Source organism: Lycium barbarum, chromosome 5, assembly GCF_019175385.1.
Source record: "Lycium barbarum isolate Lr01 chromosome 5, ASM1917538v2, whole genome shotgun sequence".
Classification (NCBI taxonomy): Eukaryota; Viridiplantae; Streptophyta; class Magnoliopsida; order Solanales; family Solanaceae; genus Lycium; species Lycium barbarum.
Window position 1 is genome coordinate 26,920,696 of NC_083341.1, and position 24,843 is coordinate 26,945,538.

The 24,843-nt window shown below is 38.7% G+C and overlaps 2 protein-coding genes and 2 long non-coding RNA genes across 5 annotated transcripts; 1 reads left to right on the plus strand and 3 right to left on the minus strand.

Moving 5' to 3' along the window:
* Positions 1-372: 372 nt before the first annotated feature.
* On the plus strand, positions 373-4,244 carry LOC132640772 (uncharacterized). Its single transcript, XR_009582364.1, has 2 exons — positions 373-1,372; positions 1,790-4,244. It is a non-coding gene; the product is annotated as an uncharacterized LOC132640772 (long non-coding RNA).
* A 5,020-nt stretch (positions 4,245-9,264) lies between these two features.
* LOC132640773 (uncharacterized) lies at positions 9,265-12,852 on the minus strand. 2 transcript variants are annotated; one of them, XR_009582366.1, is made up of 3 exons: positions 11,795-12,830; positions 11,290-11,680; positions 9,265-9,497 (listed from the first exon to the last, which is right to left on the minus strand). It is a non-coding gene; the product is annotated as an uncharacterized LOC132640773 (long non-coding RNA). The 2 variants fall into 2 exon arrangements; XR_009582365.1 differs by having other exon boundaries at positions 11,290-12,852.
* Positions 12,853-13,545: 693 nt separating this feature from the next.
* LOC132639354 (uncharacterized) lies at positions 13,546-14,391 on the minus strand. Its single transcript, XM_060355806.1, has one exon. The coding sequence runs from the start codon at positions 14,389-14,391 to the stop codon at positions 13,546-13,548; it is 846 nt and encodes a 281-aa protein (XP_060211789.1).
* A 5,665-nt stretch (positions 14,392-20,056) lies between these two features.
* LOC132639355 (uncharacterized) lies at positions 20,057-21,054 on the minus strand. The gene is made up of 2 exons (XM_060355807.1): positions 20,752-21,054; positions 20,057-20,644 (listed from the first exon to the last, which is right to left on the minus strand). The coding sequence occupies exons 1-2, from the start codon at positions 21,052-21,054 to the stop codon at positions 20,057-20,059; spliced, it is 891 nt and encodes a 296-aa protein (XP_060211790.1).
* Positions 21,055-24,843: the final 3,789 nt, after the last annotated feature.

Sequence of the window (24,843 nt, forward strand, 5' to 3'; positions counted from 1 at the left end):
CATGGCTTAATTCAACTAAGGTCACTTTTGGCATTTTTTTTTATTATTATTTTTTAATTGGCCAATTAGTTTAAATGTGGTCCTAATTTAAATATCCAATTAATGGACATTGTTTAAATTTGGGCTACTTATTAAATTTTGCATATTCGCGCGGACCCCACACACACACATATATATATATATACTAGTTATGTGAGGCCCGTGCTAAGCCCGGACCCAAACTCAAGATATAAAAATAGATATTTTAACTAAAAAAATATAATCTGTGTTAGTACAAGTGTACAACAACAACAACAACAACAACCATATACCCATTGTAGTCCCACAAGTGGGTAATTATATAAAAGCAAAATTTTCATTCCATTGCTTTAATATTTTAACTTCCATTTTGATAAAATTATTTACTTCAAATCAAATGCGGAGCCAGAATTTGACATTTATAACTTATGTATCCTAATTTTCTGAAGTTATTTAGTTCTAAATAAATAATCTATACATAGTTAATGAACTTTTAAGACAAATACATAATTTAACTTGTGCAACGGATGGAGCTGCTCCTCTCTTAATTAGGGATTAGGGGTTCGAACATGGATATGGAAAAAATCTTTGGAGGAAGCGTTCCCTCCGAATAGGCGCGATACAGTGCTAATTATCTAGATTAATTGGGCTTAAATGCGGATATCGAGCACGAACCAGAAAATCAAAGAACATGAAAAATGAGGTAGAAGGTTCGATAGCTTTTGAAAAGTAGACCTTAAAAATAAAAAATAAAAAAATTGACTTAAATAAATAAGATTAGGACCTAAAAGTAATTAATTTTTTTTTTTTTTAAAGAATTAGAAATTATTGTGAGGACTACAAAAGTCCCCAGGTTCGATAGCTTTTGAAAAGTAGACCTTAAAAATAAAAAATCAAAAAATTTACTTAAATAAATAAAATTAGAACATAAAAGTAATTAATTAAAAAGTTTTTAAAAATTTGAGAAACCCTTGTGAGGACTACAAAAGTCCTCACATTCCCTCTTATATTATATAGTAATATATATATAACCAGGCCCCTTTTTCCTTTTAAGAAAAAGGTTGAGCCGAGTCCAGCCCAATAAGGCTAGACTCGGCCCAACTCTTTTCATATACAACAACAACGACACAAACAGACCCTAAGGTCTCATTGGTATCAAAAGCGGAAGAGAAGGGGGGCAAACCCTAGCTGCTACCCCTCCCTTTTCTCTCTGTTTGATGTCACACATGCCTGAAATGGCAAAAAAATGGAGGGCCCGCGTTGGTGTGGTGGTCTTTGTGTGTTTGAGAATGGCAAGGGCATTTATTGCTCTGCCATTTCTCAACTAAAGCCACCCAAACCCGACCCAAGCAAGGTATTATTTTGCTTTCTCTTTTACTTTTCTACAAATCAACGGTCAACTAGTACATTTTTCTCAATGATTTTTGTCTTGAGGTGATTTTGAATCCTCAAACCTCATTGGATCGATTATAACCACAGGGATCCATTGAGAATGGTCTAAATCTGACCCTTTATTGTTTATTTATCTCGAATCTCAGCCGTTGAAAGTGGAATTGAGGGTTTTGTGCCCATAAATTGTGAAGTCCCACATCGGTTGAGTTAGGGTTTCTCAAATTTTTGCCAATTTGCATTTCTAGGAGGCCAACAATTGAAAAATACCATTTTGCACATTAAAAGTCGAAATAGCTAGGGTTTTGGCAATTCTGCTTAGAAACCTTTAATTTTTCGATTTCGTATAAGTTTTAAATTTTTTTCTTTGTGTGTGGCTGAGGCTGGACGGGCAAGAAGACCTTCTTAACTCCATTCTTGACTAAGTCTGCACATCGAAGAGGTAATTTCCCTTTCTCTAATTTTTTTAGTTCATTTTAGTCATTTAGGTGTTTTACTGCTTATATGGTTTGATTTTATGATTATTTGTGATGTTTTAGTTTTATGATTCTGGTTTTATCTTAGGTTAGTCCTGTTTTTTATTTAATTCTGTAGTTATCTAGTCTTGTGTGCACTTAAAGATTAACTATATAGGCTTTAAGCACTCACTTGTATGTCATTTGATTAGTCATGTGTTAGTTTAGATAGATAACCTGTTAATTATGTTGATGTATGTTCAAATTCTTCATAATCAGTTGGTCTGAATTAGTTTGTTAGGCCATGCCCCTTTCAGTTCATGATTGCTTAAAGTATGACTTATGTGTCCAAATTTGAATTAGTCATGAGTCAGATTAATCTAGGATTTGTCAACTTAGTTGTGTTTGTTCAGCTTTGGTCAACCATGTGTGATATAGCCTAGGGTCTGCCTAATCATGTTTTCCCTTGCCTTGTTTTCCTGCTCATATATTGTTGTAAGCTCATTAGGTATATGTTGTTTGGTTATTGATCAAGCTAGCGGATAGGTATGCTCCTGTGTTCAGGAGTGATGACTTGGCTTATGATTTTCTTTTTTGTATTATTTGGGAATGGAATAAAGTGATTAGGAGTGATGACTGTCACATAGTATTTGAATAAAGTGAGGCTTATTACTTGGCTAAGTGATTAGGATAAGGCATAATAAGCAAGTTTAACATCTGATGGTTTAAAAGTGATTGATCATAACATGATTGCAAAGTTCAACATCCTGTCCCAATACTTACTTGGTTTTAACTATGTTCAGTTGATGTTTTGGAGTCGTTGCCATGATTAAACCAGGCTGTTTTGATGGTTGATTCAGTTTAGACCATGTACAGTCACTATCTTCCTTGTTTGAGCCTAGCTCTATGCTTTTCATAGTCCACTTATGAGCATGTGTTGGTATGCATTCATAGGTGTTTGTTTTTGCCTTTCCCATAACACATGCCAAGATTGTTATGAAGGAGTTCAGTCTATGCTCATCTGTTTAATGATTGTCTCTCCTTGTCCATAGGCTTTCTATGATCATTCAGTGCTCATGCCTTCATTTGAATTCTTATGTGCCATTTTATTTCTGTTATCTCTTTTCATTCTGCTGGTTTATATATCTCTTTTGAGGCATAATCCCATTAAGATTTGGCTAAATATAAAGACCTATGTGGACACATATGTGATCTGATTGAAAGGTTGTCACTTGATGAATGGCTGATCATAGGTGTGACTTACCTAGGACCAGGAGGAAGAGGATAGGGCTTGGAGTTTCATGTCAAACTATACACCATGGGACCCTTTAAGGCTATAATAAGTTAGAAATATATACTGACTTCATCAAAAAAAAAAGTTGAAATATACACTGCATAATCAAGTTACCTCTTGAAGATCAAAAAGTGACATGAAACACCTTATCTGTCAACTAATACCCTGCATTTGTTTGCCTTTGAACTATGTGTACCATGCATATCCTGTTTACTACATCTTATTTTTCTTCTTTTAGGAGTTTGTCCTTGTGCCCTTTGAATGAAGCTCTTAAACACTAGGTAGAATAGAAATATGTCTTTACCTGGGTTAAATTGTTTGACTATACAGGGGATATACCTGAATATACTAGGTATATATAGCTTCTGTATATCTTTGGTAAATAGGACTTGTATGCTAAAGTATAAACATGGTATACTACCCACATGAACCCTGACTGTTGGTTGTGTACGATAATAGTGTTGAATTGAACCTGGTCCTTGTTTGTTTGGCTGCATTAGGCCTTGTCCCTCTGCATTTTTGGGCTCATTCTTTGTTTACCTTCGTTAAAGTGGTATTTGGGCCCGTTCTCTCTTTATCTTGTGGTTTGGCTCTCCTTTATGTGTTGAGTTTTTTCGGTATTTAGGCCTGTCCAGTTGAGTTTTTGGCGAGATGATCCATTTGGACTTTGAATTTTTTCTTTTAGTTGTGATTGACTTGGGCCTAGATTTTCCCATAGAGTTTTCATATGTTTCTTTTATATGTATGTGTGTTTGGTCTGCAATTTAATTTTGCTTATCCAAGTATTTGGTGCCTTAGTTCGAATGCTTAGACCCTTTACTAATCCTTACCTTCATTTTTATGTTTCATGTGATCCAATACCGGGCCATTTGGGCCGCTCTCTGCATTTGAAGCCCAACAACCCTTTCTTGATCGAGTCCGCATAAATAATGGAAGCAAATATGATGAAGGCCCATCCATGGGTAAAAATGAAGGCTGGTGGGTTTGGTAGGCTCACCAGCTTAATTTTCCTCTCTTTTCAATTTTAAATTATATATCATATATGTATATGTAAATACTCATGTAAAGTATTGAAACCCTTATGCGCATAGAACTAGGAAAACATGTATTATTTAGGAAAGTCACCAAATGATTTTCAAAGAAAACTCGGGTAATAATTATTTTGCATAAACTGGGAACTCAACAACATTTTTTCGGTCTAAAAAACCTGTTCTAAAGATAGGGTTAGCCACAAAAAATGAAGAGTTGGGATTTGGTTTAGTTTTGAAATAGATTCAAATTCGAATATAGGTAGCAGATTTTAGGCCTTAAACCCATGATTTGAATAATAAAACTGTTGGAAAGGTAATGTTTTAGAATTGGCTTAAAGGAATGGCTTGGATTTTTTTTTTTTTTTTTTTTGTTTTAACGTATAATTGGTTATACCAAAAACAGCTTTGGACTTGAGCCAATCTGGGCAAGTTTTGAGAATATTTCGAATCTAGACTTGAACGAAATCTTGAGGAAAAATAAAGGCTATTTGGGCTCGGAAGCCCATGTTAAACTTGGATTAAAAAGAGATTATTTAGACTACATTTGGATCGAAATTTTTGGTTTGGGGTATGATGGTGAGATGAACTTGGATCTGAAAAATATCATTTTTTTAGAGCAATTCCACTAGGCTTTGGCCTAGGGCTATTTTATTAAATTTTCAAAAACACAAGCATAAGTCTTTGCAACTGTGGCCAAAATGGCTAATAAAATGCAAGAAACTAAAATAATAGGCATCCTGGGGATTAACAGTCTCAACATGCTACTATCTAATGGCAAAGATATAGATAAGACTAGACTACAACTAGAAACATGTAGCCTTGTCCTCTCTATATGCCTTGTGTATATCAAAACGGTGTATATCCGTGGTATATTCTTGTATATCAGCCTGTGAGCTCCTCAATATTGACAACTCTTCATTGCTGAACCTTGTAGATAACATGAGAATCAAAATGGGATGAAAAACCATGCAATATGTAGCTGATATACCACAGCATACATGTAGTACACTGCAGTCTATCTGATGGCTGCTTAGTACACAATTAACATGATGTCCCATCAGTCTTTCCAGGTCTAACTTTGTGTTCCTAAATGATGTGTCTCCCTTATAAATATCACGACAAGATTCATATATTAACAAATTCTCTGCAGATAAGTGTTGATGACTTGCACTTCTTGAATAACTTTGCATTTTCTTTTGAGGTGCAACAATTTGACAGTCTCAATATCATTTCCTGTGCCCATAGGATCAATGAAAAAGGTGACAAAATAGTTTTTGAACCAAGCATGTATCATCTCCTCTCTATGGCTAAGATCAATGATACACAACCAGTTTGTATATGTTGTGATTCTGGTGTAGACCATGTCCTATAATCGTAGCCTCCAAATGAACTTGTAACCTGCAAAATAGAACACAAGGTTAGTAGAAAAAAGTGTCATTATACTCTCTTCCATGTGGGCTTGAGTATAATGACCACCATTTCTCCATTCCACCACACCAGCCTCCATACTCCTCAGTATCTCTTTTTTGTTTTGATCCTTAAGTAGGGGCATAACAACTTATCACTATTAAGAATCTTCCTCTCCTTTGTGTCAAGTTCTGCAAATCCATTAGCTATCACCTCACCAAAATCAAGAGCAACATTGGCTAGATGATCTGCAAGCTAGTTGCCTTCCCTCATTATATGCAGAACTTCAACTTCGGCATTGTCTATAATCTCAAGCAATTATTCTACCACATATGTGATGTTCCATGGTGGCCTCCATTCCCTAGCCACTATCTTCTTCATCATCATTGAGTCTGTTTCCAATATAAATGAATACATATGCCTGGAAAGACAGAATTTAGTAGCTTCCAATAGTGCTATGGCTTCAGATTTTGTGTTAGTAGCCTCTCCTATTTCCTTTGCTCTAGCATACACCAAGTCACCTAGACTATTTCTAACACAAAAAACATAGCTACTTCTACTAGGATTGCCCCTGGTTGCACCATCAGATTTACATTTCCACCACCCTTCATGAGGCAGCTTCCACCAAACCTGAGTGACCTGAAGTTTTGGCTTAAATTGCTCCAAAATTCTGAGAATATCTGGCCACTTAAGTGGCACATTCTTAATGCCAGGTTACCTAATTTTCACTAACTTCCGAATGTCAGCTGATGCTTAATACAACACCTTTGCATTTGATACCTTGTTCTTGTGTTTGTCTCCATTCCTTTTCTTTCATAGCTGCCAAATAATGATAGAAGGCACTGCATAATACTGCTGTTTCTTCCTTGAGATAATATCTGTTGTCCACCATGTCATAATGACTTGATGCAGTTGTATTCCTGCAATGTTCAAGGTTGCAGCATATAAAAAATAAGTCCAAAGTGTTTGTGCAATCTCACACCTTAAGAAGATATGTGGAACAGTCTCCTCTTTAGGATCAGCAGGACATCACAAACACTTTGAAGGAAGATTGTAACCCCAACTCTTCACCACATCATCCAATGGCACTTTAGATGCCAAACTCTCCACATGGTAAAAGCAATCTTCAAAGACAACCCCTTGACCCATATTTTGTTATACACCTCCTGATTCTGATCCCTACTCCTTACAAGATCCCATGCAGATTTAACTGTGAATTCTCCATTTGACTCTGGCATCCACCAAGGTTTATCCAGTACGCCCTCTCTAGCAGGTGGTTTGATGTCATTAATGATGAAATCTACTAGTTCCTCAGGTAAGTGATTTCTCAATGCAGCTTCATCCCATCTTCCTTGAACAACCATATCACTCACATTTTGAATATATTCATTGCAATAGAAATCGGGTGAGGTTAGACAATATAATGGTCCTGCTCTAGTTCAATTGTTAAACCAAAATAATGAGGAACCCATCCTCAATTGCCACCATATGTGATGATCCATGTGATCTCTAGCTCAAAGCATTTTCCTCCACACCAATGAGCCTTGTTTCCATGGTACCAGCACCTGATTATTCTTCTTGAGATATTTGTTTCCCATATATGCACTCCATAATGATGGCTTGGTTCTAAAGTTCCACCATAGCTTGGCAAATAATGCCAATGACATGTCATATAAGGATCTAAAACCAAGGCCACCTTTCTCTTGAGGTAAACAATCTGTGTGCCATTTAGTCCAATGCCTTCTCCTTTCACCCTCAGAATTGCTCCAAAAGAATTGAGCAAAGATCTTATGTAGTTTTTCAACCACAAAAGATGCAGTATATATGGAAGAGAGTAAGTGCATGGGCATAGCTTGCAATACATGTTTCAACAGGACTGCTTTACCACCAAAAGAGAGCATTCTCCCTTTCCATCCTTGCAGCTTGTCCCTTATTCTTTTAAGAAGTTATGAATAAAATGACATCTTAGTCTTGCTATAATATATAGGACAACCAAGATATATAATAGGAAAAGCTTTCCTATTAAGACCAGTTATCCATTCCACCCTCACAAACCATGATTCATCAATCCTATCATGCAAGTACACAACACTTTTAACTCTATTAATCTGTTGTCCTGATGCAGTCTCATAATCAGCCAGTACCTTCATAATCATTGTTATGCACAATTTTTAACGGATTAAAACTACCTCACAACTTACGATTATGTTTTTCCTGGTTTTGCAAATTTTCAGAGTCGCCACCTAATTTTAGGAAATATTAAGAAACCAATTGTAAAAAGTAAACTCCATTTTTTAGTCTTTGAAACCTGTGAGATTCTAGGTAAGGGTTTTATTTACTCCGAGGGGATAATATTAAGCATCCCTCAGAGCCTATCCGAAGACAATCTTTAAACTTAGCTTAATTAACACTAGAGGGGGGTTATTTAATTTATTTCTTATTTTTATTATTACCTATTTTTAAATAGTGCGGAAAAGAAACCACTCTCTTAGAAATGAATTGTATAAAAAGGGGGGTTTTAAAGTAATTATAACTATGTGAGTGAACACACGTATTAAAAAGGAGATAGTTAATGATAATGTATGCACGAGAAAAATATGTACGACATTTATTTTATATAATATAGTATGTATAATACAGAATATATATATAAATATGTATATATATATATATATATATATATATATATATATATATATATATATATATATATATATATATATATATAATAACGTATATATGTGATATGTATATCATGGGTAACCAAAAAAATAGTTATTGATGACATGATAGCACTATATAGATGCATATAATGTAAAGACGACTAAGAGAATTAATGAAAATAAGGTAGTATATGTATGGTACGTGTTTAAAAAAAAAATATAGTATATAGGCATACTCATTGTAAAGTTATATGTACTAGAGATGTATATTATTTACAAAAAAAGAGTACATGTTTATTTTTTGAAGATTAGGTATAAATATGATTATTGTATATAAGGGCAGTATATATGATGTAGAGTATGAAAATACATATTTTTTATGAGAAAATAATATATACATGAAGTACGTTTATCGTATGTAAAAATAGTATAAAGCGTTATACTTTTAGAAATAGCCATGGAAAATATAATAATATGTATAAGTACCATGATACATATATATATATATATATATATATATATATATATATAGTGTAAAGATGATTGGATGATTTAATTAAAAATAAATAATAAGATAGTATATATATATGTATACAAAAATATAGTATGTACCTTGTAGTTCTCGTAAAATAACTTTGACCACTATACTTGAGCCCTAATATAAAATTCTTAATTAAACTCAAAGAATCTGCCTGCTCCATATGTCAGCATTAAATAAAAAATGATTGCCCATGAAATATGCATCTTACCCTTTGAAACCCCTATTTAGATCGCTATTTTTTTTTAAAATGGATTAAAATAGAAACGTTAGTTTGATGAGAAATTGACTCAAAAAGAATTTTTTTTCCAGTTAATTTTCTTTAGTTGGAAATAATTTTTTAACCTGACAGTACATAGACAAAAGCTGAAAATATTAGCGATTATCATTCTAACACGCCTAAGCCAAGATTAGTTACCCAACGGGAGAGGAAAAAGTAATGACTAAATTTAAACATCATACTTAACTATTTTTCCATAAGTTCCTACACAAGCAAGAAACAAATGTGCTACAAATACAATCCATAAAAAATGTTAGTCAAGAATATAAACATGTATATATATGATAACACAAAGACACGAAATTTAAAGAGAGGAAGGAAGACCGAAACGCTTGACACGAACGAAGACTGTTAGACACGAGCACGCGAGTGCAGCTACTGTTTCTCTATTTCCGAGCAGTCTTGGAGTTGTCATACAACTCCTGTATACTCCCACGTACATATGCAAAGAAAACAAAAGCAAGAAAAGGATTAGAAGCAATCTAAATTGTAAGGCAATCAAATTTCAAGACATTACGCATTGTTAACTTAAAAAGGATAGACTGTTTCAGTTATTATCTAGTGAGAGAAAAGGAAAAACTGAATACAAGAGATAAAAGAGGAGCTGGAAGACAAGTTTATATTATTAAAATAAAGGGATGGAGCAGTAGTTATAATCTTTTAAGTCAAATGATCTCCAAGCTATACCAAGTTATCATAACACACCAACAGCAAAACATATTCTTCATTCAAAGCCCTCTTTCTCAGAAAAACCAAAGGACACAACTATCCCAAACTCGTAAAAAGGACTACTGATTTTCCTATTCCCTAGGATCTGATAGCCATGAGCTACCAGAACATAAAAGCTCAAGTTTATGACATGCTTTAATGCAAATGTAAACCTTTTGCAAAGTAAAACACCATTTGACATGTACTTTAACAAATTCAACCCGAGAGTAAACCCCTAGTAAAAGGAATTCTAAACGAAAGCATAACAGGACTGTTGCAAGCGTAAGCTCGAATTTGTCCAACCAACTTATTCTAAAGCTCCAGAGCTCACATGAATATCCCTTCGCCAAAATAAATAGAGATAGAACTAAACTAAACCAAAAGGTCACACTAAGTTCATAACTACAAAACTCGAAGCTAGCAATGGACTCACACAAAACTCTATATGTGTACAACTGGTTCTAACACAACAGGTCTTGACAGTATGTAACAAAACATAGCAATCCCAAAAAAAAAGAACTGCCTACTACCTTATAATTTCAATTCAGTTTTCATGTTATAAAATCTCAAATTTGATCATCTGAACATTATAGGAAGCAAAGTTTTTAGACATAAAGCTCAAAAATGCTACACAAGCAATCATAGAATGTAAATCCACAACGTGCCTTCACTACTTGGGAGGATTTAGCTAAAGAGATATGTTACTAAGTTGAAAACCTTTACAAAATCTTATAGCAGTGATTTTAAAACATGCAGTAACGAGAAGACTAAATTCACAACAAACCTACTCAAAATTTTAACATGAACCAATTACCACATACCTAACACACAAGGAAGATTTTAAAACCAATCTTGGGATTCTTGCTACTTCGTAACCCCATTTATATTTCAATATTGCAATATTTTAGAATCCATACAAACACCGACTCAGACGCAGTTTTATATCCTAAAGGGTCAACAAGTTGGCTTTTGAAAACTCACAACTTACGCCAAAATCTTTATGTACTCTTTTCTTCTAGATTTATGATAAAATAGTCCCTCTAGATTAATGGATGGAGATAAAAAAAAAAAACAGGATGCTAATGTTGGAAAAATCGAACTGCCATTTTTCCAGGAGCAGTTAGTCTCCTTTACCCCTCTTCATCTACTATTTAAAACCCAACCAAATTCGAAATGAACAGGGGACAAACCAGCAACCAACAAACAATCCGATTACTATATCTTTAGCTCTATTTGGCCACAATACGTACTGATTTGACAGACATAACAAAAGAGATTATAACAAAATATGAAACAGGATTTAAACGAGCGACGAGCTCATTCACATGTTCTACAATTTAACCGATAGTTCCTTCATGTATTCTTAGCGATCTTTTATATGCGGATTCAGACACACAGCAGCAAAACAAGCTCAAATAGGCAAAATTGCGAATAATTATTTAATAGCTACATCGATATATACTCCAAACAACCGAAAACAAAAGTGAAGCAAGGGCGACCACTAACCTTTTCCGGGACAGCGAACTGAGGCTAGTGTCGTCGTCGAGTCTCTGAATCCACTCGGAATAGTTTTTGTTGTTGCGACTAGTAAAAAACTGAAGCCTAAGTATTTTTCTGGATGGCCAAAAGCGTAGAGTAAAAAAAAAATTTGATAGCCAAAAGCTTAGAATAAAAGGGACTTTTTTTTCCTTTTATATGAGGATCGAAGCTTGTGTTCAAAGGTGTATTTTCAACTGTTGAAGACTTAGAAAAAGGGGATTTTTTTAATGGTTAACTTGCTCAAGATTTGTGTCCAAAGGGGAAACTTTGAACCTCTGAACTTTGTGAAAGTGAAGGTTTTTTTTTCCTCCGATTGATCTCCTCTCCTTAACAGCCCATAGAGGGGCTGTATTTATAGCTGAAAAATGGGAACTCAGATTCATCCTTGAAAACCACACAAAAAAAAAAGGGGAAATCGTTTGAAATAAAATTCAAACAAAAGGAAACCATGAATGAAAGAGAAAGAAATCACCTTTTCCAGAGATGATTTGAAATTTGAAATCTGGAGGTTTATTGGGACTCCGAATTTGGAGATTTCTCCAAGGTTTTCGAGTCTGATGGTTGAACGAACCTATACCCACCGGGTCGAAGGAGAGGCGAACTTGAGACCAGCGGTTCATCGCGTTCCTCTTCTACAAAGGTTGAAATAACCTCCCATCGACTCTTTTCGGCTCTGCCACCATATCAATCAAAGAGTTATTGACGAAGTTACACGACGGTCCCCGATTGGCGGGGTAATTGGCATTTTTAGACGGTATCCTCGATTGGTGAAGTTAGTCGACGCAATTAGATGGTATCTCTGACCGGCGAAGTTAGTCGCAGTTAGATTGTATCTTCGATTGGCGGAGTTAGTCGCAGTTAGATCGTATCTCCAATTGGCGGAGTTATTTGACGCAGTTAGATTGTGTCTTCAATTGGCGGAGTTAGTCGCAGTTAGATTGTATCTTCAATTGGCGGAGTTAGTCGCAATTAGATTGTATCTCCGATTGGCGGAGTTAGTCGCAATTAGATTGTAGATCTCCGATTGGCGGAGTTAGTCGCAATTAGATTGTAGATCTCCGATTGGCGAAGTTTTTATTAAGGAACAAGGCTGCTACGGGGGGCCCCATCTCTCGAGTAATCGACCTTGACCCTGCTTCTGGAGATACCTGCAAATTTAAATGGAACGTTCAGAGATGAATAAGCCAAGATAACAAAATAGAATAGGAGAAGGTTATTTTGGCTCATGGCGTAGTGATGGATCTTGTGACGCCTCCACCGGAAGCTCGCTTCGATGTCATCTTCTCCTAATTCCTGTCAATCCTGTACTCAAAGAAAAATTCTTAGTTTGGGAGGGGGTGTTGATTTGTGTCAATCGTGGCCCTAGCCTTGTCACTTGAATCCTTTGAACTTCTTTGGTTGAGGAGATCTCTATCCGGAGACTTGTAGGTGGAAAAATACGTAAATGCACTTTGAAAGAAAATATATGGTATTTTAGAAATCGGATATGCATGTATATGTACTACGTATAAATGCGATAAAACTTTATCATTTTTTAGATTATGACATGTTCCGAAACGCATTGAGCTTCTCCATTCGGACGCCCGCACCCAAACGGTGTCTTTGCATAGTTTGTTCCTCTGATGACGCTTCTTCGTATTCAAGCCAAGTGTCACGATGTCTTTGACGATGAGACCGATCCTAATCTATAGTTACATTACAAATAAAAGGTTTCCTAAGGGTATGACCGAACCTTTTTAGGTTGCCTACGTATCCCAAATCGGAATCAGGTCTGTACGTAGTTTGGGGGTACAAATGAAAAGAAAATAATATGTAATGTGATGTGACCGAGCCTGACTCAGGCTGCCTACGTATCCAAATGGAATCAGGTCGTAACGTAGTTCAATTACAAAAAAGGGGTAAAATAATGCAATGACCGAGCCTGACTCAGGCTGCCTACGTATCCAATCGGAATCAAGTCATAACGTAGTTCAATTACAATAAAAAGAAGATTAATAAAGGGACCGAATCTGGTGGTGATTTCCTACGTATCCCACCAAGGGAAATCAGGTCGAATCGTAGTTCCGGTTACATGAAGATAATGTTTTTGGGGTTTTCTATTACAAGAGACCGGACTCGATGTGGGTTGCCTACGTATCCCACCGTGGGAAGTCAGGTCAGCGTAGTTCTGTTACAATAGAAATGTAAGTTACAACGGAAAAGAAAAAGCTAGCTTGGATATCTTCAGATGTAGTACTTCTTGACCGAGTCCGAGTTGATGGGCTTCGTGCTCACTTTACCATCCATTTCTGCCAAAATCAATGCTCCTCCTGAAAGCACTCGATGAACCACGTATGGACCTTGCCAATTTGGTGCGAATTTCCCTTTAGCTTCGTCCTGATGAGGAAATATTCGCTTTAAAACCAACTGCCCTGGTTTGAATTTCCTAGTCCTTACTCTCTTGTTAAATGCCTTGGACATCCTGTTCTGATAAAGCTGACCGTGACAGACAACGTCCATCCTTTTCTCATCAATGAGCATCAACTGTTCGTGTCTACTACATATCCATTCTGCATCGTCCAAACCAACATCTTGGATAATCCTTAGAGACGGTATCTCTACTTCTGCGGGTATCACAGCTTCAGAACCATAGACCAACATATAAGGAGTTGCTCCTGTGGATGTTCTAGCAGTGGTACGGTAACCAAGCAAAGCATATGGCAACTTTTCATGCCACCGCCTATGACTGTCTGTTATCTTCCTCAAGATCTTCTTGATGTTCTTAGTTGCTGCCTCGATTGCTTCATTCATTTGTGGTCGATAAGCTGTGGAATTTCGGTGGGCAATCCTAAACTTTTCACAAGTGTCTCTCATAAGATCGCCGTTGAGATTGGCTGCATTATCTGTGATAATTGACTCTGGAATCCCAAATCGGCAAACTATATTGTTGCGAACAAAATCTGCTACCACCTTCTTTGTTACAACCTTGTACGTTGAAGCTTCGACCCATTTACTGAAATAATCGATGGCCACCAAGATGAAGCGATGCCCATTTGATGCAGGGGTTTCAATAGGTCCAATCACATCCATGCCCCAAGCGGCGAACGGCTAAGGGGAGCCCATTACATTGAGCTCATTTGAGGGAACTCGAATGAAATCTCCGTGAACTTGACATTGATGAAATTTTTGTACATAGCGAATGCTGTCTCTTTCCATAGTCATCCAAAAGTATCCCGCTCTCAGAATCTTCTTTGCCAAAGTGAATCCGTTCATGTGGGGTCCACATGTCCCAGCGTGTACTTCTTCTAACAACCTCGTCGCCTCTGTGGCATCCACACATCTTAGCAACCCCAGATCTGAAGTCCTCCTATATAGGATTTCTCTGTTAAGGAAGAAGTGATTTGCCATTCTCCTCAAGGTCCGCTTCTGTTTGTTAGTTGCATTTTCCGGATATTCTCTCGTCTCGAGCAACTTCTTAATGTCGTAGTACCATGGCTGGCCATCCAATTCCTTATCGACATGAAAACAATATACTTGCCGATCATGTATTTCTACCTTGATAGGGTCGATGTAATTCTTGTCCGGATGTTGGATCATTGATGACAATGTCGCGAGGTTATCAGCAAACTCATTTTGGATTCGAGGCACATGCTTGAAGTCAATCTCTCTGAACTGCTTGCACAACTCCTTCACGCAATGTAAGTAAGGAAGAATTTTGACATTCTTGGTGGTCCATTCTCCTAGTACCTGATGAACTAATAGGTCAGAATCGCCTATTACCAAAAGTTCTTTGATGTTCATATCAACTGCTATCCTAAGCCCGAAGATGCAAGCTTCGTATTCCGCCATATTGTTCGTGCAGGGAAATCTGATCTTTGCCGAGATAGGGTAGTGCTGACTCGTCTCGGAAACCAAAACTGCTCCTATTCCGACTCCTTTGAAATTTGACGCTCTGTCAAAGAACATCCTCCATCCAGAATAAGGCTCTGAAATATCTTCCCCTGCGAACAATACCTCCTCACCAGGAAAATAGGTTGTAAGCGGTTTGTATTCATTATCTACAGGGTTCTCTGCAAGGTGATCCGCCAAGCCCTGGGCCTTGATGGCCTTCTGAGTTATGTACACGATGTCAAACTCACTTAAAAAGATCTGCCATTTTGCTAATTTCCCAGTGGGCATCGACTTTTGGAAGTATTTGAGTGGATCCATCCTTGAGATCAAGTACGTGGTGTACGCAGATAAGTAATGCCTCAACTTTTGTGCGATCCAAGTCAAAGCACTGCATGTGCGATCCAACAAAGTGTACCTTGTTAGGATTTGAATCCCAAATCCGACCTTTGTAAGCAGGTTCCCAGGAAAGATTGGAGGGTCACAGGTGGACCACTTAAATACCAACCTCCTTAGACAGAACCTACTTACGTCTTGATGTAAGCGAAGAATAAATAGCACACACAGATTTATAGTGGTTCACCCTCAATGTGAGAGCTACGTCCACGTTGCTGCTGCAGATCTTATTAAAGAAGAAATATTACAAGTGTTTACAACACTCAACCTCACAACCCCAATCCCAATTCTACTCAAGAATTTTATCACAGAAAATTCTCTCAAAGACCTTCTCTTACTTAGGCCTTTCACTAAGAGTATTTCTCTTACATTCTTTTTTCTCTTTGGGATGTGTTTAGCAAATGATCTTGATGTTTTTCAAATGAACCATAAGCTGCCTATTTATAGGAATGAATTTCCTATGATGAGGTAAGCGCTTACATCACGACTAAAATGAGGTAAGCGCTTACATTCCGACTGAGATGAGGTAAGCGCTTACATCACGACTAAGATGAGGTAAGCGCTTACATCACGACTATGTGAGACCCAACATACCTTGCCTCATACGGTGTGAATTTCTTGCTTAGGTAGTAAATGGCTTGCTCCTTTTTCCCCGTCTCATCGTGTTGTCCCAACACACATCCAAATGCACCATCCAATACGGACAAGTACAGCAATAGAGGTTTTCCCAGTTCTGGCGGTACCAATACGGGTGGACTGGACAAGTACTCCTTGATTCTATCGAAGGCCTTCTGACACTTTTCTGTCCACTCTGTGGCAGCATCTTTCTTCAGCAGTTTAAATATAGGTTCACAAATCACCGTTGACTGTGCGATGAATCGACTAATGTAATTGAGCCTTCCAAGGAAACTCATTACATCTTTCTTGCTCTTCGGGGGAGGAAAGTCTTGGATTGCCTTGATTTTTTAAGGATCCAACTCTATACCTTTTCTGCTAACAATGAATCCCAATAATTTTCCAGCAGGAACTCTAAACGCATATTTTGCTGGATTCAACTTCAAGTTGTACCTCTGCAATCGTTCAAAGAACTTCCTTAGGTCAGCAAAATGATCTGAACTCCTTCGAGATTTGATAATGACATCGTCCACGTAGACTTCAATCTCCTTATGAATCATATCATGGAACAAAGTAGTCATGGCCCTCATGTAGGTCGCACCAGCATTCTTAAGGACAGATGGCATTACTCGGTAGCAGTACACTCCCCATGGAGTGGTAAACGCTGTCTTTTCTGCATCATCCTCTTGCATCAAAATCTGATGATATCCTGCAAAGCAATCGACAAATGATTGCAACTCATGCTTTGCACAGTTATCGATGAGTATGTGGATGTTTGGAAGGGGGAAGTTATCCTTAGGATTAGCTTTGTTGAGATCCCGATAATCCACACATATCCTGATTTTTCCGTCCTTCTTTGGAACAGGCACAATGTTGGCCAACCAGGAAGGGTAGTTTGTAACCCTTACGACATTTGCTTCAATCTGCTTAGTGACTTCCTCTTTGATTGTTAAACTCAAATCGAGCTTGAACTTCCTTGGCTTTTGCTTGATCGGTGGGCGGGTGGGATCAATTGGTAGCCTATGAGAGATGATGTCGGTGCTCAGCTCGGGCATGTCGTCGTAGGACCAAGCAAATACGTCGACATATTGCTTAAGCAATTCCAATAATTCTTGTTTCTGTTCAGCTTCTAAGTGTATGCTGATCCGAGTTTCCTTCACTGCTTCACCGTATCCTAAGTTAACTATCTCAGTTTTATCCAAGTTCGGTTTCTTTTGATTCTCAAGTTGCTCGATCTCTTGCGAAAGATTCTCAGGCATCATGCTTTCGTCGTATTCCTCATAATCTTGTTCGCCGTTTGTACTTTGCTCAATGGTTTCGTTACATGTTGTAATCATAGAATGAATATTTTTACTAGTTTGAGTGCTGAAAAAGAAAAGCGAGTATAAGTAAGATATGATATTTTAATAGAAAAAATAAAAATGCATTTTCATTAAAGGAGCATTCAATGCTTTTAAAGAACGAAGCGGATGGCAAAAGAGCACAGGCATGATTCAAGCCTCAATTGATCATGCTATTTTGAAAAAAAAACTACAATTCCACACTACCAAGACTCCCGGCGAACCAAGGATGGGCTGACAGTCCAATTCTACAAGATCTCTCCTGGTTCGGCATCACGAATAGTCAGTGTCTCGGCATCTGCTTCATTCTTTCCACAATACTCCTCGATCATTGTCACGAACAGGTTCTCCATTCCTTCTATGATATCTTCATCGACCTCCGGCACAATCATCTGACCCTGGACAGGAACTTGCTCTGGCACAAAGATCCCTTTGGTGCCGCTAGTTTCTCCAAACATAGGACCATACCCGATCCCAAAACTACCCTTCTGCTGCTTCAGTTAGATTGGTTCAATTATGCCATCAGATTTTGGGCCTAATCCGGACTTTGGCTGGTAGCCGTACTTCAACATCTCTGACACTACCATATTTGTCGCGCTTGACATCTTCATTTCAACAGATCCCGCCATCTCATCTATTTTACAGCTTGCATGATTTCCACAGCATGAAAGGTAGCTCCATCTACCTCTCCCATTTCTTCAATAACCGGAATAGAGCGTTCAGAATAGACGGGGTGACTAAGTTCCCCCTGAACTACGATTTGCTCCCAACCCCATTCGAATTTCAAACATTGATGTAAAGTGGAAGGAACGGCTCCAGCCATGTGGACCCATGGCCTTCCTAACAACAAGTTGTAAGTTGACGATATGTCCATCACTTGAAAAAGGAACGGGAACTCCACGGGCCCGATCTGCAAATGTAGACAGCTTTCTCCAATGACACCTCTTTGTGTCCCGTCAAAATCTCGAACCTTCATATGGCTTTCTTTCATTTCTCTCGTGTCCATCTTCAAACTTCTCAGGGTGTTGAGAGGGAAAATGTTACACCCTGAACCTCCATCGATAAGTACCCTAGATACCAACTTATCTCCGCACCTCACGGTGATGTGAAGTGCTTTGTTGTGTTCTGTTCCTTCTGGTGGAAGTTCATCATTGCGGAAAGAAATCTTGTTTTCTTCAACCATCTGCCCGATTATTGTGGCCAGCGTTTCACTTGTCGTCTCATTCGATATGCTTACTCCGCTCAACACCTTAACTAAAGCATCCATGTGGGCTTCAGAACTCATCAACAAGGACAGGATCGATATTTGGGCAGGTGTCTTCTTCAACTGTTCCTCGACTGAATAATCTTTGGTTTGCATCTTCTTCCAGAATTCTGCTGCCTCGGCATCAGTAATTTTTCTCCTTTGATGGTGCTCTTTGCCTGAACTTCCTCTTTTTAAATCCTCCGGGACATAACATCTTCCTGACCTTGTCATTCCATAGGCGATTGCGGTTTCCATCATCTTAGCCTTCCCTTTCAATTGATAGTCCTATGGGACTGCCCTAGAATCATAATCATGCTTTCTTGCTACAACAGTGATCACCACGGATTTTGGTTGGTATGTCCGAACAGTTACCGACGCCTTCAACTGTACCGTGATGATGGGAGCAGTTGGGGATGTTGCAACAAATGCCTCAGTGTTTCCAACGGGCACAATGGTTCCCTCCAAGTCATATTCCTCATCAAATGATATCATATTAACCGCCTGATTTCCATAATTTGGTAACGGGTTATTGTTCACATTCGGGGGTGCTGTAGTGCATTGAATTGCTCCATTTTTTATTAAAACTTCAACCTGATTTTTCAAACCAAAGCATTCCTCGGTGTCATGTCCCTGAATTCCCGAATGATATGCGCAACGTTTGTTCCCATCAAAGTTTCGAGGAATTGGTTCTGGGATTCTCCCCTCAATTGGTTGCAACAATCCTGTTGTCCTAAACCTTTCAAATAACTAGGCTAAAGGTTCGGCTATGGGGGTATAGGCTCGGGTATTTCTGACTTCGGGAGTTGGGCGAGGTCTTGGGGCATATGGTGGTCTATTTTGGTGAACGGGTGCTTGGATAGGGGTCTAAGGTCTTGGAGGGTTTTGGTAAGTGGGGGCTCGTAATGGGTTGTAATGTGGTTGGGCGTTATAAGCTGGGTATGGGACATGAGGGGCATGAGCAAAGATTTGGGGGTTTGTGGGGTATGGGCGAGATGACTCTCCTCGTCGGTAGTAAGGTATGACATTAGATATGTCCTCCTTCTTCTTCTTAATTCCGCTGATGGAACCTGACTGTATGGCTTTGCTTGCGGCTTGTAGTGCGGCCATTGATTGAATATTTCCGGACTTGATTCCTTCTTCCAAAAAGTCTCCCATTTTGACCCATTGATCCCATCATCTTTTCAAAGTAGATGCCTTCCTAAGCTCGAATGAAATACTTGCTGAGCTGGATTTCGTCCAATGGGGGCATAACTCGGGCAACCTCAATTCTCTAATCCTGGAATGATTCAGTCGCCTTCTTTTGTATGTTGCTCAGAGAAAACCTATCTGGTGTGATCTCAGTGTTGAATCCGAAGCGATTCATGAAATCCCCAGCCATATCCTGCCAGTCGCTCCATTTGCGAGGATCTTGGCGAGTATACCAAGTGAGCGCCTCTCCTGACAAACTTCTAATAAACAATTTCATCCTTAATTTCTCGTTCCTTCCTACTCCTACTAACTTGTCGCAGTAGGCCCTCAAATGTGCATGAGGATCACCTGTCCCATCAAAAATATCGAACTTAGGAGGTTTGTACCCTATTGGCATGCCAATATCCGGGTGTATGCATAGATTATCATAATCCAAACTCTCACTTCCCCGAGTGACTCGCATGCTCCTCATTTCTTTCCTTAGACTGTGCAGTTGGCTAATGATTGATTCGTCTTCTCCTAGCTTGGCATCTCTCTCCATTTCGGCATACTGATCCACCTCGAACGGGACCCTGACTGTGACAGGAGCGGTAAAGGTTGGAGCCCCAGCTGCATATACCGGTGGCACATATTGCTCGTGGGAAGTGTCAACGTGTGCCCCTGGTATGTGCTGCACGGTGGGGTAAGTAGGTGCAGTAGTAGTTTGGGTTGATAGTGGGTTTTGTGAAGTATGGGTGTAGTCGGGGACGTAAGGGTTTGTTTATGCATATTTGGTACATTCGCGGGAGTGAGCGGAGGTAGGTTGGAAAAGGAAAGGGGTAGTGGACGTGTGGATGGAGGGAAGTGTTCTGGAACCGGCGAATCCAAAGATGGAAAGTGAGGTGGGTTTGGTAAAGCAGTCACAGTGAGATGGGTCAGGTCCCGAACTTGGCGCAGCTCTCCTCTTAGTTCGTCAAGTTGTAGCTTTAGCAAAGCGATCTCTTCTTCATCGTTGAGATTAATCCTCTCTCTCGAGCTTTCTGGATTTTCATTCGTTATGGAAAGGTTAGCAGTTGGGTTGAATTCGTTGGTGATAGTCATTTTTCCCTTAGACCTCAAATTGTAGTCTGACTCGGCAGTTTGAAGATCAGCACAAATCAACCTCAGTTGGGGGGATAAAACTAAAATAAAGACAATTGGAAAACAAAGGTTAGTCCGGGAAGCTTTAGAAATAGTATAGTAACACATTTGATCACATAATTACGTCAAGTCGACGTGCAAACAAGCGTGTCCTAATTGTGGAGTCTCTTTTTGCCAGAGGTGAGCCTATGTTACACACAAGTTGATGATGATGATCCTTTTTTTGACACATTCTGTGATTTTTTAGAACAAACATAACTTCCATTCCAACAAAAGGTAGCTCGAGTGCTTACAAGGATAGGCCTATGGCAGCCTGAAATGATAAAACACAAAAGGGGATGGCCATAAAGGCATACAAAAGGAATGGGTCGATGGAAATTTGAAATGAAAATGCAAAGGGTGGCCACGAGGCGTACAAAGGGATTGGGCCATACGACACTCTTTTGGAATGTAAAGAAAACAAAAGGAGGAAAGAAAATAGTCTAGGGCCATGTCGGGCCGTCATTGTCATCCCTGTCATATGCTGGATCATAATCAGGCCCTGGGTCGTACTCAGGTTCTTCCTCTGGGTCTGTCTCTATCTCCCAACCTGCCTCTAGGTCATACTCAGGTCCCTCCTCTATACCATGTACTGTAGGCCTGCACTCGGACTGCACCTCCGGTTCCTCCTCGGAATATCCTGTTGGAGTATACTCGGGTGATTTCTCCGGCTCTACCTCCATTACAAGATTACGCTCTGATTCCCACTCTGGATCTTCTTCCGGGTCCTCTTCCATTGGTTTATCTGGCTTTGTCGGATCTTCTTCGGGATCCTCTTCCATCTCATCTTCCGGCTCCACCGTATCTTCCTCTTCTACCAGTTGTATCAGATGGTTTACTGAACCCGGAACTACCTGCCTGTACATATTATTATTGACGTTCATGAAAAACAATATCTCAACTGTAAGCCAAGCGACTATATCATCGTCCGTGAGCCCATCGAATCCGTCCTCGGTTGGCAAAAGTGCCAGGCCTCCCACATTATACCAGGCGTAATACTCGGGTGTGCACCAACTCTCGTCACCCATACCAATTGTGATCATGTTCAGCCATTCTCTTTGTAGAATTCTCACTCGTGCTACTGGAACCACCCTATCATAGTTATCTTCATGCAGTGGCATATGGGACCAGACTGAGACATCTTGTGTAACTCCAAACTGCCTCAGGACTCTAAGAGGCGCATACGGTTGAATCCCGTCCAACCCGATCAACTCAACGAAGTACAGATTCGCAGTTCTTACCAAAGGTCTCCCAGAAAGCCAAGGGTATTTCCACTGAATAGCATCTCCCGTGAGCTGAACCAAGAATACGCGCCACTCCTCCTCTCATATAGGTTCAGGCCAGTACCTCATCCTTTCCTTGTGGCTCTGAATTCTGCTACGAGTATCTATGCAGTAATCCATGATAGGGGGCGAGTATAGAAGTGTTCCGTGGCCCATAACTGCAGTAAGAGATTACACCCCTCGAAAAAGTTATGCCCTCTAGAACAAGCCGATAGAGCTCGGAGCATCTCCGCGAGGATCATAGGGACCAATGTCAATTCATCCGGTCTCGAGAAGATATTCATAACAAGTGGCAAAAGGTTAATATGGATTCAGTAGGCTCTCTTTGGGATGGCCAAGACAACCAACAGGGCTATGGTGAAGACTCGTGGCCGCATTTTCTCCCATCTTCCGTGATCACACGCAAACTCATCCCGATATCGATCAAAGCTTTCTCGGCGCCCAAATCTCTGAAAAAGAAAGTCGAACTTCACTCGATCATTTTCCACGTTCCTCAAGACCGGGTAGACATTAAATCCCAAAATGCGCAAGAATTTCTCTCCCGATATAAAGGATGGTAACACCGCATTCTTCCCTCAAATGGTAAGTCGGTGAATCCACAAACTTCCTCTAAAGTAGGGGTTATCTCAAAATCCAAAAAAATTGAAGGTTACACTGGCGGGATCCCAAAAATCTATCAGCAGCTTGGTGAGAGTTTGTTAGCTTGGATACCCATTAGTGACATTAACGACCCTAGATGTTGTCGAATTTCCTCTCCGTGTGCCACTTTTATGTTCCTCCACCAAGTTTGCAGGTCGTGAGGAGATGAGACTATCATTTGGATATTTGGTAGGTTTTGGTTAATTTCCATCTGAAAAAGAAGGGTAAAGGTTATGATAAGTATTGTTTGTTAAAAAAAATCATCTTGTGTCTCTTAAGGATCATATCATCAATTCACATAAAGGGTTCTGTCATTCAGGTTTCAAACCTTTGACAAAATGGTGGATTCCTAATTTGCAGCGACAATACCTTGGATTGTCCTGCCTAAGGTGTATGCAGCATGATTTATTTTTTCTAGAATAAGATTTTTTCCTAAGAATTTCGGAGTGGGACTGAATGTCTGCGAGAAGGTAAGTAGTAAACTACCGTACCGACTCTGAAACTAGAGAATCCAAAGAAGGGGTGGAGGCGTGTAAGAAAACACCTCGCGTGAACCACAGTGTGTGTAAGTGTACGGCCAAAGACTCGATAGAAAGTGTTGTCACACCCCATTTTAACCGGGTCGATTTAGGAGTATGACGTATTGGTGATTCCTGTTTATTTATTTAAGGAGTCGCCACCTAATTAATTAAACGGTGAATTAGGACACCTAGAGATTAACTAAGGCGAAGTTAAAACTAAACCCCAATTAATAGTCTGCGTAACCAATATGATTCTAGGTAAGGGCTCTATATTATCCTAAAGGGAAGGGGTTAGGCATCCTTTAGAATCCGTTAACTTACGATTATCCGACCAAACTTAGGTTAATTAATTAAGATTAGATGTAATGCTTAAATCTTAAGAAAATAGGTTGTAAATGTTATTAAGGTTTTTAAAGGAAAACATAATAATGTTATTTAAACTAACTTGATGAAATACATAGTAGTCCACTTAAAAATAAAACTTATGAAGGTTGTTAAGCTTTAAATAATAATTTTATTTAAAAAAACGAAAACTTGCAAAGTATAATGATTTGCATATAAATAGAAACTTTTAAATAAGACTTAACCGATTTAATCTTAGAACAAAATTATATTGTATAAATATAGTGGTGTAGAAAACCTAGACTTATTTTGAATAGGATGTAAAAATAGATGAGTTTGCTTTCTCTTATACTAATTCTATTTGACTACATTTGGTTTAAAACATGTATGATTAAACGAATCTTGGAACAAAGTTTATAAGATATACTTAAGTTGCTATTTAGTGACGTTTTGAAATTTTAAGATAGTAAGAATAAAATATGATTCCTTTTAACTTAACATGTATAGTCATGACATTTTGCGGATCAATTATTCCAAATAAATATTAGACCTTATAAATAGTTTTAACATGAAAGGAAGAGAATAACTTATGAAATTAATTATTAGTCCTCCTAACTACCCAACACTAAAACTAAACCTACTAATTCATCTGAGGTTCATCTAAAATTAAGAAAATAAAAACAAAATAAAGAGTTAGTCATGCAATACAAATTAAATGCACAAAAATAAAATAGACGAGGCAAATAAGTTAAATGGGCTCAGCCCATTTAGGACTGCTGGACCCAGCTGCTGTTGGGAAGAATAGACTCGGCCCATTTGTAAACTATTGCGGTTTGCCTGGGCCAACAGCCCAATATTTTGTTTCCTTTGCTGCGGACACAACTGGATAGAAAAAGGGGGAAATGATGTTCTGTAGGACCTTGGCC

Bases quoted from the DNA above. Each gene is read 5' to 3' on its own strand.
- LOC132639354 (XM_060355806.1), bottom strand. From the start codon at position 14,391: ATGGATGTGATTGGACCTATTGAAACCCCTGCATCAAATGGGCATCGC.
- LOC132639355 (XM_060355807.1), bottom strand. From the start codon at position 21,054: ATGACTATCACCAACGAATTCAACCCAACTGCTAACCTTTCCATAACG. The intron at 20,645-20,751 runs GTACCAAATATG...CCCACCGTGCAG, and splicing joins CTCCGCTCACTCCCGCGAAT to CACATACCAGGGGCACACGT.